Genomic DNA, 18,293 nt, shown 5'->3' on the forward strand with positions numbered 1-18,293 from the left:
TATACCTTTTATAACTTTTGAATATGTACCATGTCCATACATTGCCTACTTGTAAAATTAATTTTTAAAATGAGCAAACTGCAATTAATCAACTGCTCAAATCACCACACATCATGACCCAGAAGTAGAATTAGGAGCTGAGATGGTGGCTGAAGCCTGAAACTAGATTCACACACACAAATTCCAGTTTTTTATCACAAATGTTTATACCTGTTACGGATGAACTCTTCAAATAAGTTCAGCTACATATTCAATCTATAAATTCCATTCATTTTTCCAAACTGATCTCACTCAATTTCAGAGTAAAATACCTGAAAAATCCTATGTGTCTACCTACTGTCTCATGTACCCTGCCTTACACTTCAGAACCAGGAAAGTCACCTCTCCTAAAGCAGCACATTGCAACTCTGAAAAGCTCTAACACCTCAGAGGTTCTCCTTGTGGAGCTGTGCCCTGTGGCTGCTACCTGTCTGTTTCTTCTGCAGTCAGTATGAGGTGCTTACACCAGGCACAGGGGATAATCTTGAGGTGTTCAGCAGCTAGGAGGGAGACAGAAAAGAAAATCAACTCTTACAATATTCTTGGGAGTATGACTAGGGTTATGAGAGAGGAGAAGGGCACTAAGGATAAGGAAAAGGCACCTGCTACAGCTGGAGGAGAGGGGACACCAGCTTAATCAGGTAAAAAAAGAATTGACTGGATAAAAGATATTTCTAGCAGAGCAGTCAGCATCAAAGTGATAGATCAAGAAATTGCAAGACAGGTCAGGCAAGGTGGTGCATGACTGTAATCCCAGCAACTCAGGAGGCTGAGGCAGGAGGATCACAAGTTTGAGGCAAGCAGAGAGGCCCTAAGCAACTTAGGGACACCCTGTACCAAAATAAAAAATAAAAAGGGTGGGTAAGCTCAGTGGTAATGCACCCCTGGGTTCAATCTCACATATTAGAAAGAAAAAGGAAAAAGAAATTGCAAGACAGACAACAATGGCACTAATGATTGGCTGAAGAGGAGGCAGAAAAGAAAGACAGGGACAAAATAATGAAGGTCTCTCAAGAAATCAAACTTCATTCTGGTGGCAACAGAGAGTCCCTACTGTGGCTATGGGGATGGTATAAGAAGAAGCCAATTTGAGGCAAGGAGTTCAGTTAAGAATACTGTCCATATCCTGGAAGAAATAATGAAGACCAAAATTAAGGATAAGGCAGTAGGTTTCCAGAGAGGTAGAAATTTAAGATGTAATTATAAGAGCTGGAGATGTAGCTCAGTGACAGAGCACTTGCCTAGCATCCACAATGCCCCAGGTTCGATCCCCAGCACCACAAAAAATGATATAATTATGAAAGAGAACCTCCTAGATTTAGAAGGTACAGAAAAAGAAGACAAGGCTTTTAGCCTGCATGTGTAAATAGATGCTGATGGCTCCACAACAAGTCAGGGAACTCCCACCTTACCAGGCACTTCCCATCAGCAGCAGCAGTCCAAATATGCACTAATGATATCATTTGATGTCTGCTAAGCATGGACTTTAAAATTTGTGCTCCACAAAATAAAATAAACAATATGGAAAAAGCTATACCATGGCTCCTCCTGATTCACAATGTACCCAGCCATTGAGATTCATCAGAGACCCTTCTATCTTCTACTCTAACTTCTTCCTGTGACAGGCCCCCAAGACCCAAGCAACCACCACCACCAACATCAAAGCACTGAAACTCATTTCAAATAAAAACATCAGTGTATGTACATTTTGAAAGAGGAATGAGTAACAAAAGGCTTCATTCTGTTCAAATCTAACTTCCTACATTGCCTTTTTTATTCATAAATTACAACCCATATACTGCCCAGCAAACACCCTTATGACATATCAGCATCCTTTTTTCCTGAGTGTACCCAGAAATATTTTCATTCTGCTCAAGGTCAGCAGACATAGCTTTTGAAAGGAATAACTACATTTTTCATTATTTCAAAATGCACTTTTTGTTTTTATAACTGTCAACATCAAAAATAGGAACAATAACAAAAAATTACTATCAAGTTTTGGAGAAAGTAAGAAGCCTCTCTACCTGAAAGACATGTCATAGATACACTGGGTCTCAGAGATGCAAGGGAACTTAAAGTTCAAGACCATTCACTCTGCAAATGCTTAAATTCCTTTTATAATCCCCCACCATTTGGCTATCCAGTGTAGATCTGACCTCCCAGGTAAGAGAGGATGCACCACCCTCAGTACTGGTGAAAAGGGCAATGTAGTTCTAAACAAAGGTAAAACCTAGTGGAAAAAAGTAATGAGGAATGGGAGATTTTTTACATACTTTCAAATTCATACTTTCAATACTTTCAAATCTCCCAACAAATTACTTATTAATTATAAAGGAATACACCTTACTGTGGAGAAATCTAGTCATCCAAGTATTCAGAGTTAACAAAAACTAGCACTGCACAGTGGTATCAGGTGTACACCTCTCATGCCTTGAAGAACAGCCCTTCTGTGGGTATTACTGCCATAGAAACATTCTCCAATCTTATCAAGAGAAAACCTTGGACAATCCAAATTGAGCAGCATTCTACAAAATAACTGGCTTGTGTGTTTTGAAACCGTAAGGTCAAAAAACACAAAGAAAGGCTATAGAACTGTTTCAGATTAATAAGAAACTAAACAGACACCAACTAGTGAAAAAATAATAATAAACAACATTATTGGGGTTACCTATGAAATGTCATTACCATTAATAAGGTAACAGTATTATAACTTACATTTTCTGATTTTGATAACTATACTTTGGTTATGTATGTTCTTAGAAAATACTGATATATTTAGGAGTAAAGGGACATGTTTGAGACTCACCTTCAAAGAGTTTAAGGGGAGAAAGTATGTGTGTGTATTGTGTGTGTGTGTGTTACATGAAAATGACAAGTTATCCAAAAAATAAGTTCACACAATATTATGTAACAATACTAAAAAAAAAAAAAAAAAATGTGTTGAGTTCAGTTTCCTTTAAGAGTTCAGGTGCTCAAAAACTGCAACTGACATATCTGGTTTCAATATCTTTGGACACTTGACCTTTTCCAAATTATCTATACCATTTATTTTGGTACTTCACATACCCAGCTCACCATGTACTAAATGTTCTTAATTAGTTCACATGAATTTTCTATTTTTGCAGCTTTCACCCTAAAGTAATCTCTATACTGCTGCAAAGCACCCCCCATATCTGAATACCCTGAGGCAATAGTGGGACAGCTGGGATGTTCCCAACAGCAATACATACAAGCTGCACCCAAGATCCAAGATAACTTAACTATAATCATATCACTCCTCAAGCTACATTTTAATGTATGTGTTTGTATATTTAACAATAATATGAATATGAGTTTATATAATAATAACATGAATAGATGTATATTTATACAATCATTCTTACTAACCTCACTAACAAATATATTTAAAATGCCTAGTGTTTGGCAATGAAAAGAAAAAATAAGTACCCTTATTCACTTTGTAAGGAATGTTTATTCACTGGTACAATCTTGGAAGAGGAAAGCAAGAAACATTTTTGCAATATGTATCAAAATTATAAACATACACTTCTGGACCCAGCCACTTCACTTCTCAGTGATAATTTACTATTCAGACACAATGCCATACAGTGCTTTCTGACAAAGATGTTCTTATTGTATTTATAGACATATGCACATTTTTTGTTTCTATATTTATCAATAGAAAAGACAGAAAAATTTTTAATTTAAAATAGTAAAGTAAAATATCAACAAAAGATGAATAACCAATTGTTTTCACCATTCCTTTACATTAGCTTTTGCCCAGCAAATGAAGTGAAATAAACTGTGTAACAGTAAAGGGAAGCATTATTTTAAATAGTAAAATACCAATAAAAATCTGTGTTCCATCAATGGGGCACTTAATAATGACACATCACCCATTCATTCAATATCATAAAATCATTAAAGAAAATGAGTAAAACAGAGAAATGGAAAGATGTCATGATATATTGTTACTAGGTGGGAGAAAACACTGCTGAACAGACATATCATAAAATCTTTTTTTTTTACTTAAAAGAAAAGAACAAGAGGACCCTGAAGAAGTTATACCAAACTATAAACTATGACTGCTTATAGGTATAAAACTACAAAGTTGTTACTTTTTAACAATTTTCTGTAATATTTGAACTTCCCCAATAAGCATTATTGCACTGTTACGTAGAAAAAAATTTTAAAAGTCTATATTAAAGTGAGGCAAATTTAAACAACCAGCAGCAAATATCAGAACACATAATCACCTTATAATTCTTAAAAACTGCTATAATAGGTATTCTTACTTATTTTTTTAATATTTATTTTTTAGCTGTAGTTGAACACAATATCTTTATTTTATTTATTTATGTTTATGTGGTGCTGAGGATCGAACCCAGGGCCTCTCACGTGCGAGGCAAGCACTCTACCGCTGAGCCACAACCCCAGCCCCTCTTACTTATTTTTAATAGTAAAAATTTTTTTTCCTCAACTAATATCCCACTCAAAAGCCTATACAGAAAGCTGATCAGAGAAACACAAGTTGGTTGGTTGGTTGGTGGGTGGGTGGAAGGGTGGGAAACCACACTTGGTCTCCCACTCTTTGACTTAAAGGAAAACATACATTTGAGGAACCCAGGTAGTCAGAGGAAATGTGAAGAATTCAGCAATAAGTGAGCCAGTCAAGAGATTCTTAAGTATTTGGGTTTTAGCCCCTGATGTTAAGCAGCCTCACCATAGACACATGGGTGGGTTGTCTGCCACACTTTTTTTTTTTTTTTTTTGGTGGTATTAGAGATTGAACCCATGGGTACTTAACCACTGAGCCACATCCTCAGTCCTTTGTTAAAAGTATTTTACTTAGAGAAAGGGTCTCCCTAACTTGCTGAGACTAGCTTTGAACTAGCAATCCTTCTGCCTCAGCCTCCTGGGCCACTGGGATCACAGGCATGTGCTTGCCATCCCCTATTTTCACCATGAATAAAAAAATGACACCCATTTTATCAAACACATCAAGAAGACCTAATTCCCAACCTACCCTAGCCCCAACACATATGATTTCACCATAACAGCAAGGTCATTTTCAGGTCCAACTGTCCTCTTTTCAAGCTAGATGCAGACCCCATTTGAAAAGTCTGAAAGGATGCAAATGTCTGTTATGTGATAATCACCTAAATGATGGCCTCCTTCACTGTAAAGGATTTAAGAGATTTTAAAGGAATAGGCTCTAGATTTAAAATATAAACCTAAAAAGATCCAGTACCACCCACTAACCCTTCTGTAGAAATGAAAGCCTACTACTCAAATACAGTCCTTGCCTCTGGGTCCTGGGTGACCCTGTCATAACATCTGCTGACCACTCTCTTACCTTGGACTTTGCATGCCAAGTGAAGTGCAGGAAATTTGTCTCACTGGGTACTAATAGGTTGAATGAGAGGGCATAGTGACTAATAAGGTCGTTTCTCACATAATAGAGTTCTGCATCAAGACCTAGAAAAAAATTAAAAGATAACAATTAAATAAATGGACAAAAGATATAAGCAGACATTTTACAATACAATATATAATTGGCCAAATAAGCATATTATAAAAGGGTGATAAACCTCATTAGTTAGTCATTAAAGAAAAACAAATTACTCCATTATGTCCCATCATCCTATATAAAAACCTATGAAGTTTTATAGGACACTCATAAAGACTGTTCTGTTTAGGTTTTTATAGGTGTCCTATATATATAGGAGGATGGACTATAACAGGTTAAAACGTGAGACCCATTAAGCACCTAAGAGTATAACTAAAATTAAATGTTGGCAAGGGTATAAAACAATTCCAACCCTCACAATTGCTGGGAGTGTAAAAATGTTCAACTGCTTTTAAAAGCTAGTAGTTTCTTATAAAGCCAAACATGTACCTACTCTGTGAACTAGCAATTCCACTCAGATAATTATACAAAAGAACTAAAAACATTATGTCCACAGAAAGACTTATGCACAAATATTAACAAATATTTTATTAATAATAGTGAAAACTGGAAACAACACAAATGTCCATCAGCATACACCAATAGACAATCAATTGTTCATACAACAGAATACTACTCAGCAGTGAAAATAAACCAACTGCTAAGACTCTGCAACAAGGAGGAATTTCTTAGAGTGAAAGAAACTAGACACATGAGGATACAAACTATACAATTCTATTTAGATAAGGTTCTGATACAGATGAAACTGATTTATAGTGATAAAACTCAGATCTAAGGTAGCATGAAAAGAGAAAGGGGTGAAAGGGAGACTGGTGAATTACAAAAAGGCATCAAGGAATTTCTTGGAGTGATAACAATGTTTGAAATCTGATTAGAGTCCTGGTTACATAGGTGTATACATTTTTTCAAAACTCAAAGAACAGGACATTTAAAATCTAAATGTAAAGTTTACCTAATATTTTTAAGAGAAGTTAAAAAAAAAAGAAAAAAGAAAAAAACATTTTTTAAGTTTTACCTCTCTACTAAAATGTCAAAAAACTTTTTAAGACAGCTGGTCAATGGCATATACCTGTCATCCTAGTGAATCAAGAGGCTGAAGCAGGAGGATTCCAAGTTCTAGGACAGTCTGGGAAACTTAGCAGAGGACATGTCTCAAAATAAAAATTAAAAAGGGCCAGAAATGTAGCTCAGCAGTAGAGGGGCCCTGGGTTCAATCCCCAGAATCACAAAAACAAGACAAAGGGGAAAAAACCTTTAAAGTCCTAGAACAGCAGTAGCACTAACATAAAAAGCTTTAGGGAAAAGATTAACCTTAAATGATCAACAACTTCCAAATTTATACTTCAAATATTTTTCACAGAGAAGGAAGAAACTCTGTTCCTAATAAATAATACTTCTAATGTCATTACTAGTAATAATAGCAAAAACAATGTATGAGTATTTAGGTTTTCTAGAACACAGTTCAAAGTATCAAGAATATCTAGGGATTCTGCAAATTCAACTCCATATAAAGCTAGATGAAAAATAGCTGTTAACAATTAGACAAGAAATAAAGAACAAAATACAAGCATGAATTCAAGCCATACATGCTGTCACTTAATAATTTGTGGTTTAGTCCTACTAGGAATTTTCTAAATTCTTATCTCATAAAATGAAACTAAGGAACACAGTCAATCCCTTCCCATTAGTCCTCCTTACATTGCCCCTGGTTTCTCCAGTTTTATTAAATCAAATATTTCAACAAAACCCGGGTTCCTAAGCAGAGAACATTCTCCTGGAAGATACCAGAGTGACTTCTCTACAAAATTACAAATGAAGACTGAATAAAGATAGTAAATAATATAGTCAACTAACTTTTTCAGACTTCTAAAGTCTACATGGACCTTAACTTGTGCTGGCACACTTAACACCCTGTCCATCCATCCATGATTCCCCTTCAATGAATCACAGAACCTTTCTGTGTTCTGTCATCCCCTGAAAGTACTCTGTTTACCAATCTCCTCACATTACTGAAGTGTAACTTTTTCTAGGCCTTGTGGAACCCAAAGAGCCCATTCTCCCACCTTCCATGGGCATTGCTCTGGATCCCCATGACCACTTTGGATGACTACTGAGCCTTCTTGTCAAAAGTTTTGTTTCCTGTGGGATCATGCTATCCAATTGTGACACCTTCTATCCTTCCCTCCCAATATCTCAGCTACCCCCCTTCAATGAGGATTCTAGAACTAATTTGTAAATCGGGGAAGGGAGGTGGGCAGTACTAGGAATTGAACCCAGGGTTGTTCTAGCACTGGTAGAGCTCCCCTGGGTTCAACAGAAGGAAGGATCCAAAACATCCCTAACCCTTTTTGCATTTTTTGAGATAGGGTCTCACTGAATTGTGTGGTCTGACCTGGCAATTTCGATCCTCTGGCCTTAGCCTTCCAAATTGCTGGGATTACAGGCATGAGGCACCACACCCATCTATAAACTTCTATAAATCCCTATCCTATGACTCATCATGGCAAACTCCCAAATTCCTTGAAACCAACTCATTCCCAACCTGCCCTTCAATGCTCCTTTGATTCCTTAACTCCAACAACCTTCATTCACACCAAAATGACCCATTTTTTATGGAATGTAGCAATATGCAAATTACAAACCATTCTATTGGGTTGCAGCAATATGCAAATTACTCTACCTCCAAACTCTTGAACTATATCATCTCAGTATCTAGTAGCTCTTTGATTTCTTTGTTTTCACAGCTTTTCTGAGTTCAGACCACCTAAGGTATCTAAAATCCTCTTATTTCTCCCATTCAATTATACCAATCATTTCCTCACCTCCTTACAACTATTTCAATTATTCAATTACTTTCCAACTACTTCAGTTACTTTTCCACCAGCATGGTTGTCTTTTTCCCCCAGCTTGTCAACATACATACCTCACTCAGAAAACACTCCAATCATGAACCAACTCCCCTACCTCCTGTCATTTTAGGTGCTGTAACTAAATGCTGTATAAGCCTGAATGAAGCCACTGCTACAAATGACTTACAACAAAATGATGCTTCTGTTATCAAGAAATAACATTTATAAGTGGCTGATAAGTTTGAAGCCTGTGATCCAAATCTCAATGAACACCTACTGATCACCAAAATAAATTTAAAATTTGAAATTGACTACTATAGATGGAGATATTAAATTGGAATACAATTATTAAACAGCTGCTGTTTTCTGAAAAGTTCTGAAAACATTTGCTTTGAAATGGATATTCTTTATTAGCTAAAGTAGTTATTTGTCCTTGGAAAGGGTTTGAATTTCTTAAAGAAACCGTCCAAGCTGAAGGCCCATGACTGTAATCCCAGAAACTCAGGAGGATCTCAAGTTCAAGGCCAGCCTTGGCAACTTAGCAAGATCCTGTCTCAAAATCAAAACTAAAAAGGAAAAGGGATGTAGCTCAGTGGTAGAGCTCCCCTGAGAGAAGAGAAGGAAGGAAGAATCCAAATTATACTCAAATTTTCATCTATCAAATTTGAAAATAGACAGTCCTATCATTAAGACGTGTTCCTACAATACTGATTCACATAGTAAATAATAGTGCCAGTATAACATGGCAGATGTGCCATTTCACATATGAATTTCCCCAGGCAAGAGGAACTGGAAGAACAGGTAGAAAACTACAACTTCCAGTGGGAAAGAACCCTCATTCAGTTCAGATACTGCCAAGCAAGAACCCTTTAGCTGTATTTCAAGAATATTAAAAGTGATCATCTGCACCCACAGTTCCCTCCTCAGGTGCACAGTCAGCCTCTCACAGCCCACCTATATGGCAGACCCACAGGCTTACAAAGTTACTTTTATCTACACTGTCTTAGACCATTTAGGTCTGTGATTTCCAGCCCCTTAAATTTTAATAGATTTAACTTTCCTCTGAGGCAGCCTTGGCCACACTAAGTGGTTTGACTGGACTACCCAAGTTATCTCATAAGGTACCAATTATGTTTCTGTTAGTACTCTGGTTTCAAAATTGCAGAGGTCTTGAGCAGTCTGCCCTTAACCTTATTTTTCCCATAAATCCTGTTATTTTTAGTGAATAAGCAATCTTGAAGATTTTTAAAAAGTGCATTTGATATTACAATTGAAATGTTTATGCATACGAGCATGATATTGCAAGCAATTTATGACTACATATAAAGTTTTATAAATATTTATACTCTTTGACCCAGTAACTCCAATACTAAAAATTCCATCCTAAGGAAATGAAAGATAGACACAAATTTTTTATGTACAGACACTAATGTTAAAATTATCATTTGAATGATAAAATTATAAATTACCAGCAATGGGGCAATGACTAATAGACTACAACACATCCATTATAGAAAATAATGCTCTTCAACATTTTTTCTTTCTTTGGAAAAGGTAATAGATGATACTCTAAGAAATTACATAGCCTTCCAATCAAATGATGGTACCTCTTTTGAAGACAGGTTTTAATGATCAAAAACTGACAAAAAACACTGAAAAAAGACTATGAAGCCATGAATAAGGATGCTACAAGTAAATTTTGATGATTTGGATTTTGCCTAGAATGTAACAGTAAAATGAAAAAACACAAGATACAAACTATATGCACCAAATTTTAAAAATATGTAGCACCTAAATGATTAATGTTTATTTCAAGTTTTCAATAACTCCCCAGTGAATTAAAGTTAAATATATATGAATATGCACATTGCATGTGCTCCATTTTTTAAAAAAGAAATACCAAAAACTGTTATAGTAGTTAATTATAAATTGTAGATTATGAGTGATTTTTTTATCACATGCTTTTATTCTTTTTCTTAAGTTTTCTATGAAATATAACTAGAAAAAAGTTTACAAGAAAATGTTTAAAGGATTATGCATACAGGTCACAGCAATTCACTAAAACAAAATCCAATTACTGTCTAAAAAAACATATTAAGGCTGTAAGAGAGAAAAAGTCCCTCCTCCAACAACCAAATTCAATTTTTAAAAAATCACGTCTATAAAGGCATTATGTTTGGTATATCAAGGTTAACACTAACAATAATTTAAAAAAAAAAAAAGATTAATGACTAAAATCCCTTTCCTCCAACTTGCTCTTAAAATATCCAGATATGTAAAAAAGCAAAATCTGAGAAAATACTATGAAATAAAAAGAAAGACCAAAAGAGAACACCAAAATTTGAAAAGAATCTGCATATTCATCATTGGCAAAGGGGCTGACATGAGGAGAAAATTCTTGGATTACCCATTCTCACTATCCAAATGAGAATAACATGGAAAACCCCAAAGATGACAAGGAAAGAACAAAGCTATCATTTTCAGGGAAACAGGGAGCAATTGAGGAGTTCCATTACCAACGAATTCTTATAAGGTGTTAAAAAAAAAAAGTCTCAGAAGGTCTCAAAAAACATACCAATCACATATTCTTTCCCAAAAGAGTTACTGTAAAACATACTGAGACTAATTAAACTTTTGTTTTTAACAGGGAATAGAGATTTTTCTACTAAGAAGTATATTTCATGATGAAAGTATAATAATCATAAATTTTTATTGCTCTAAATCAAAAGGAAAAGCATAGGGGAAAAAAGCAGAACTATAAAGAGAACCTAATGCTAAGTACAATTATGGTAATAGTACAAAACTAGTTTGTACAGGATATATGAATATATATATATCCATAATTAATATGGCCATAATTAATACACACACCAAGATGGTATTCTGTAGAAAATTCATCTTCTTTGAAATAAGAGTAAAGCACAATCAATTCCTTTTGTTTTCCCCATTTTTTTATTGGTGCATTACTAGTTATACATAATGGTGGGATTTGTTGTTACAGATTTGTACACAGCACACAATATAACAATATGATTCAGCCAATATCACTCCCCAGCACTTCACCCTTTCTACCTGCTGGTCCTTTTCCTCTAACGATCTCCCTTGATTTTCATGAAATCTCCATCCTTTCCCTTTTCTTTTCCTTTTTCCTCTCTAGCTTCCACAACAACCAGTTTCTTAAGTCAGAAAATATGTAGGCCCCGATCTGACCACAGCACAATGGGAAGCGGTCAAAGGGGAAACATACCATTTAGATTCTGAAGTACAATCTGACGTGCAATCTACCTCAAAGAGTCACCTATATTCTTAATCCTTACAAAAGATTTAAACAAGAGAAAAAATAACCTTGAAAAAATGATTGGAAAGATTATTTCCCAAAAATTGGCAATGCATGGTTGAATAATATATGATACTTTTCTTTTTCTTTATGGTCTTATACATGTTCCAAGTTATCATAAGGAGTATGTTTCATATTATAACCAGGAAATAAAACTAATAAAAATAATTTTAATCAAATTTGTTTTGTGCGTTATATAAAATAGAGAATATCATACTTAATTTGAGTTGAATTTCCTTTCTCTTTCCTTTAATATACACTGAAAAAAAATTTAAGACAGTAAGATAAGATCTACATAATCTATTCCTTTCTAATTGTTATGAATTATTAGTCCACCAAATAAGATTAAAGTAATTAAATGCAAAGTGAATGCACGGGTAGTGGACAGCAGCAGGAAGTGGTATAGTAGGCATCATAGAAGTAAAATAGTGAAGAATGGTTGTAGAAAGGAAGTGAGTTAAATAATTTATTCAGTAAGGCTTTACTGAGTCAGTTACTCAGCAAGTCAGGAGTATCATACCTATGAAACCAGGAAATGGAGCCTAGTTCCAGACAGTGAATGTGAAGGAAGGGAGGGGGTGCCAAAATTAAAACAAGAAGTTCCAAGGGCTTAGAAGGGAATCAAGTCTAAAGTGGTCATTCCAATGAGTGCCTTCCATGAGAAAGATTTCTGGGAACTGAGACCAGCCCGGCCCCAGGAGTAACAGCTGAGAGAAAATCAGGGTAGGTTCTGATATCCCTTTGGAATAAAGGGAGGGAAACAATGAAAGTCAATCTGAAGGTAAAGAAACTGAGTATCTGTAGAGACTTGATGACTCCTACAATTCCAATAGGTCCAAGGTTATATAACTAAGAATCACAAAAATCAGGAGAAAAGGATACTGAGTCACTATCCTGGAGCAAAACAACCAAAGAAGGGAAGATATAATATGGTAAAAGCCAGTTCTATGGTGAACAATCAAAAAGGAAACCAAGGGGCTAGTGCTATAGCTCAGTTGGAAGAGTGCTTGCCTTGCATGCACAAGGACCTGGGAGGGAGGGAGGAAGGAAGGAAGGAAGGATTCCATTTACAATAGGATCCAAAAGAATAAAATACATAGGAATAAATGTAACCAAAGAAATGAAATACTTACACACTGAAAACTACAAACATTATTGAAAAAACTAAAGAAGGTCTAAGTAAACAAAAAGACATCCATACTCATGGCTGGGAAGGCTTAATATTGTTAGGATTTAAATATTACTCCAGATAATTTACAGACTCAGTGCAATCTCTATCAAAATTCCAACTGCCTTTTTTGCAAAAGTGGAAAAGAAGATCCTAAAATATGGAATTGCAAAGCAGCACCAAATAGCCAAAACAATCTTTAAAAACAACATAGTTGGAAGACTCATACTTGCTAGTTTCAAAATTCATTACAAAGCTATTTCAATCAAAACAGTGTGGCATTGGCATAATGATAGTCCTGTGGACCAATGGAATACAATTTAGATTCCAAAAAATAAAGTTATATATTTCTGGCTAGTAAAATTTTGACAAGGGTGCCAAGGTAATTTAATGCAAAAAGATTAGTCTAACAGTGCTGGAACAACTGGATATCCATATGCAAAAAAATAATTCAAAATGAATCAACAACCTCAAAATATTAACACCTAAAACCAAAATATTCTTAGATGAAAAAGAGTAAATTTTCATGACCTTAGTTTTGACAATGGAGTCTTACAATGACACCAAAAGCATAAGCGGCAACTTAAAAACAGTAATAATTGAACTTCATACAAATTTTAAAATTCTGTACAACAAAAACCATTATCAAGAAGGTAAAGACAACTTACAGAATGAAAGAAAATATTATAAATCATATATCTGATAAGCACCAAGTAGCCAGAATATACAAAGAACCTTTAACATTTGTTTTAGTCAGCTTTTTCACTGCTGTGACTAAAAGATCTGACCAGAACAATTTTAGAGGAGGAAATGTTTATTTGCAGGCTCACAATTTCGGAAGTCTTAGTCTATAGAAGTCTACAGCTCCATTCTTTGGGGCTCAAGGGGAAGCTGAACATCATGGTAGGAGAGGGTGATGGAGGGAAACAGCTCACATCATGGTGATCAGAAAGCAGAGATTCTCCACTCTGGACACAGAATATATATTCCATAGCCACACCCTACTATTTCAGTTACCACTCAGTTAATCCCTATCAGGGGATTAAATCACTGATTGGGTTAAGACTGTTACAACCCGATCATCTCTCCTCTGAACCTTCTTACAGTGTCTCACACATGAGCTTTTGGGGGATACCTCACATCCAAACTATAACAACATTCAACAACAAAAAGACAATTAATTCAATTAAAAAGTGGGCAAAGGACTTGCATGAATATTTCTCAAAAGAAGACATACAAATGACCAAAAAACACATGAAAAGATGGTCAATCTAATTTGTCACTAAGAAAATCAAAATCAAAATCAAAATGAGGTACCACTTCATGCCCACTAGGATAGCCATAAGCAAAAATAGCATATGTTGGTGTGGATGTAGTAAAATTTAGAATCCTTGCACACTGCTGGAAAGAATGCAAAAATGTTTCTGACACTGTGGAAAAGCATTTTGGTGGTTCCTCAAAAGTTAAACTAGTTATGACCATATGATCCAAAATTCCATTCTAGGTATATACTCAAATTAAAAAATCGATACTCAAACCAAGTATATGTGTATGTGTATTCACAGCAACATTATTTGTAATAGTCAAAATGTGTTCACAGGCCAAATGATGAATGGATAAACTGTGATATAAATACATTAAGTGAAATATTATTCAGCCATAAAAAGTAATGATGTACTGATACATGCTATAATATGGAAGAACTTCCAACACATTACGCTAAGTAAAAACAGCCAGACACATGTTATATGAATCTATTTATATGAAATATCCAGAATAGATATATCCATAGAGATTGCTTGTCACCAGGGATTGGGGCAGAGAAAAATGAGAAGAAATTGCTTCATAGATAATGGGTTTTATTTTGGAGTGACAGAAATGTCTTGAAACTAGATAGAGGTGGTGTGCAATGTCACTAAACTCATCATTTTTAAATGGTTAATTTGTGTTATGTGAATTTTACCTCAACAAATATTACTATTAAAGCTGAGCATTATAGTGCATGGCTATAGTCCCAGCACTTGAGAGGCTAAAAGGAGCACTTGAGTCCAAGAGTTCAAGGCCAGCCTGGGGAATACAGTGAGATGCCATTTAAAAACAAAAAATGTGAGTTGGTCCCTGCATCACAAAGGGGAAGATACCATAATAAAAAATGTTTTCTGGGTACTGAAAAGGGTTATGAGGAAACCATCACACCAGAAAACTAAGTTTTTGTTAAGTTGAAGAAATAAAGAAATACAATGCAAAGAGTCAGAGGAGACCTTAAAGAAGAACAGGAGCTCCAGAAGACAAAACTGAAAGGACCAGAAGAGAAAGACAAAGCAAAACAGAGCGGGTAAATTGTAGAAAGGGTTCTGCTGGAAGATGTGCAAGGGTGAAAACAGCCATGCACTGAAGAAGTAAAAGGCTGACATTAGAATGCACAGGATATTTTTATTCTTAGAATGAAAAACACTTCAGCTGCTTAATTACATTAACCAGACATAAAGTTCTCACTGCCAATTCCAGGAACGTAAGAATGTTGCTCTCATTAGAATGTATAACATTTGTTCATAATTTTATTTTTAAACAACCCAAATTCCACACTGAAACATTAGTATTCCTGCAAAACTCTCAAGACCTATCAAGAAAAATCCATTTTCCCTATACAGTCCAAAGTCCAAACTTCAATTCAAATCCTGTATTTATGACCTGACCTATCTAACCCACGTGCTAGTAATTCAATGATTCAAACATTTTTTACAGATGATTTTAAAAATCAGCTATGGTTTCCCCAAGGCTGCAATTATAGTTAAATAGTGCCAAATCAGCAAACTGCCCCCCACCTTTGTAAAGGGTCATGTTTATAGTATTTAGCATGTCTATCTTCCCACTGCCTTGCACACCTCACTCACTGGGCTAGGGTCTTATTGCACTTGTACTTACTCAAATGATACCTGAATGTATGATGCATGAATGGTTGGCTGTTGATAAAAACTGTCTATATTAAAAAAATGGATTTTAAAGGCAATGTCAGAAATCAGTTAAGGCAAGAAAAACAAGAGTGATAGTGTTGAGACAGAACTGAAGTTCAAGGTTCTGACTTCTCTTCCTAGTTTTCTAAGTAGCTGAGTTACCTTTGGTAATCAATTACTTAACCACCTTCTCTAAGCATCAATTTTCTCAACTATAAAACAAAGGAGTTAGAATTCTGAGATGATAAAAAAAAAAAAAAAAAAAGGGGCTGGGGATGTGGCTCGGGCGGTGGCGCGCTCGCCTGGCATGCGTGAGGCCCGGGTTCGATTCTCAGCACCACATGCAGACAAAGATGTTGTGTCCGCCGAAAAACTAAAAAATAAATATTAAAATTCTCTCTCTCTCACTCTCTCTAAAAAAAAAAAAAAAAAGAATTCTGAGATGATGTTAATGTCCTCCCCTCCACCACAAAATTCTATTATTCTATGATATCATCCATGGTTTCTAAATGCCAGCCAAAACACAAAATATTCTATGATATCATCCAGTTTCCACATGCCAGTCAAAACTTTAAAAATTCATTTAGGCAAGACAATCTTCTAGGTTCTAAGGATATTGGTATAGGAGGCATTAATCAGAGGGAAGAAATCATATAATACATATTAAACCATAGAATATACTTTAATGGATGCTAAAAGAAAACAAATAGGGGGCTTTTATTTCAAATGTTTCTAACTTATAGAAACTAATAAGCTGAAATAAATAAATAATAGATTGTTCATCAAAATCTAATTAATCAAGCTAAAATCAAATTACCTAAAAAATCAGCTGAGACTTAATATTTAAGTCTTAAAACAGGGAATTACAAAATTACAAAATTACAGGATAAGGGTATTTTTTTCTCCTCAATTAAAAAACTAAATAAGTCTTCAACCCTCATGGTTGTTCAAGCAATAATCCTGAATATTAAATAATCTGTTCACTAACTTCTCTCTGCCACGTTCAGCATTTTCCTTATATTTCTCCTGCAACATTAAGTGTCTTGATAGAACTGAGTTGATAGTGTACATTTGTACACAGAGAATATAAAGATTAAAGACAGCCTTTGAGAAAAAAAAGATATGCATGATCAACAATATCAACATGCCCCCACTCTTTACCCCCTTTCTTTCAATTGGCCGCCTTTCCAATTAAGATTGGCCTCCACCAAGAAAAGAAGTCAAGCTCACCCTTCTGATACTGAGAAGGGGCTCAGGAATCAGTTGCAAGGAGACATAAAAGCAAACTCCTGACATTCTGAAGAAAAACTGGCCCATCTTCAGTCTCTGAGCATCTTTCCTAACTTCAGTGACACTTCAGGAAGAAAATATGTGGTTAAAAAAAAAAAAAGATATGTGTGGACAAAATCAATATCCACTTAAAAATAAATCACTGGCGTGAATTTTAGTTGGCAATGCTCTGAACTACAAGGTAGAAAAATCCACTTACTAAAGGTCTCCTCTCCTCCATCCTCCTGAGATTCCACCTCAGAACTTAACTTTCACTGTAATTCTGTGATCCCTGAAAATGAAAATGCAAAGCAACCCATTACAAAAGCTGTGCTCAGGTTTTCCTCCACTAGTACCTTTGGAATAAGATATATTGAATCGAGGCAAGAATATAGTCATTAGATTTTTACATGGATAACTCAAATAGATACAGATGTCTTCCCCAATCTAAAAATACTACAGCAGACAGCTAAGAATTTATAAAGAGCTGGACAATAACATACGGTCAGGGAACAAAATTTCACATCCAAAGAACATATATGTCATCTAAAAAAATTTCCTAAAAGTTTCCCCCAAAGTGATTTGTACCACAACTGCAGGGGGATGCATCTTTTAACAAGATGCTTCCCAAACCTTATCCAAGAATAGTAAGTAAAAGAAACATAAAGTCAGGCACAGTGGCACATGCCTACAATCCCAGCTACTGGGGAGACAAAGGCAAGTTCAAGTTCAGCCTGAGCAACTTAGTGAGAACCTGCTTCAAAATACAAAGGGCTGGGCTTGTAGTTCAGTGGTAGAATGACCCCATGTTCAATCCCCAGTGAAGGAAGGAAGGAAGGAAGGAAGGAAGGAAGGAAGGAAGGAAGGAAACAAACAAAACCCATAATCTCTAACATTACAATATAAAATATGAGGCATCCCCTGCCAAAGTGCCAGAATTCTCCAACTTGCCATTGGTCCCTGACCTAAAAGAAGAAAATTATTTGATATGTTTATATGTGTGCCACAGCACTGTAACAAAGATGGAATAATTTACTCAGTTTGACATCGTCACCATTCAACTTCTTTCATAACCAAGTCCTAAGGGGAGTACATTCTCTCCTCCAGTCAGTCTCAGCAGCCATTAGTTAGAGTTGGCTGTTATGTCCAAGAACTCAAAGCATAAGGAAGAACCCACAAACTTCACTTCTCTCTGACAGCAAGAAGA

General features: G+C 35.5%; 1 protein-coding gene across 2 annotated transcripts in view; it reads right to left on the reverse strand.

The window, feature by feature from the left end:
- RYK (receptor like tyrosine kinase) overlaps positions 1-18,293 on the reverse strand; it is an 88,047-nt gene that overhangs the window by 52,862 nt on the left and 16,892 nt on the right. For both annotated transcript variants that reach the window (XM_081300781.1, XM_081300780.1), the window contains exon 2: positions 5,396-5,517. In XM_081300781.1, coding sequence (XP_081156907.1) covers positions 5,396-5,517 — 122 coding nt within the window. The remainder of the gene's footprint in view (positions 1-5,395; positions 5,518-18,293) is intronic.

This window comes from Spermophilus citellus, assembly GCF_964194105.1.
Source record: "Spermophilus citellus genome assembly, chromosome: 7".
Taxonomy (NCBI): Eukaryota; Metazoa; Chordata; class Mammalia; order Rodentia; family Sciuridae; genus Spermophilus; species Spermophilus citellus.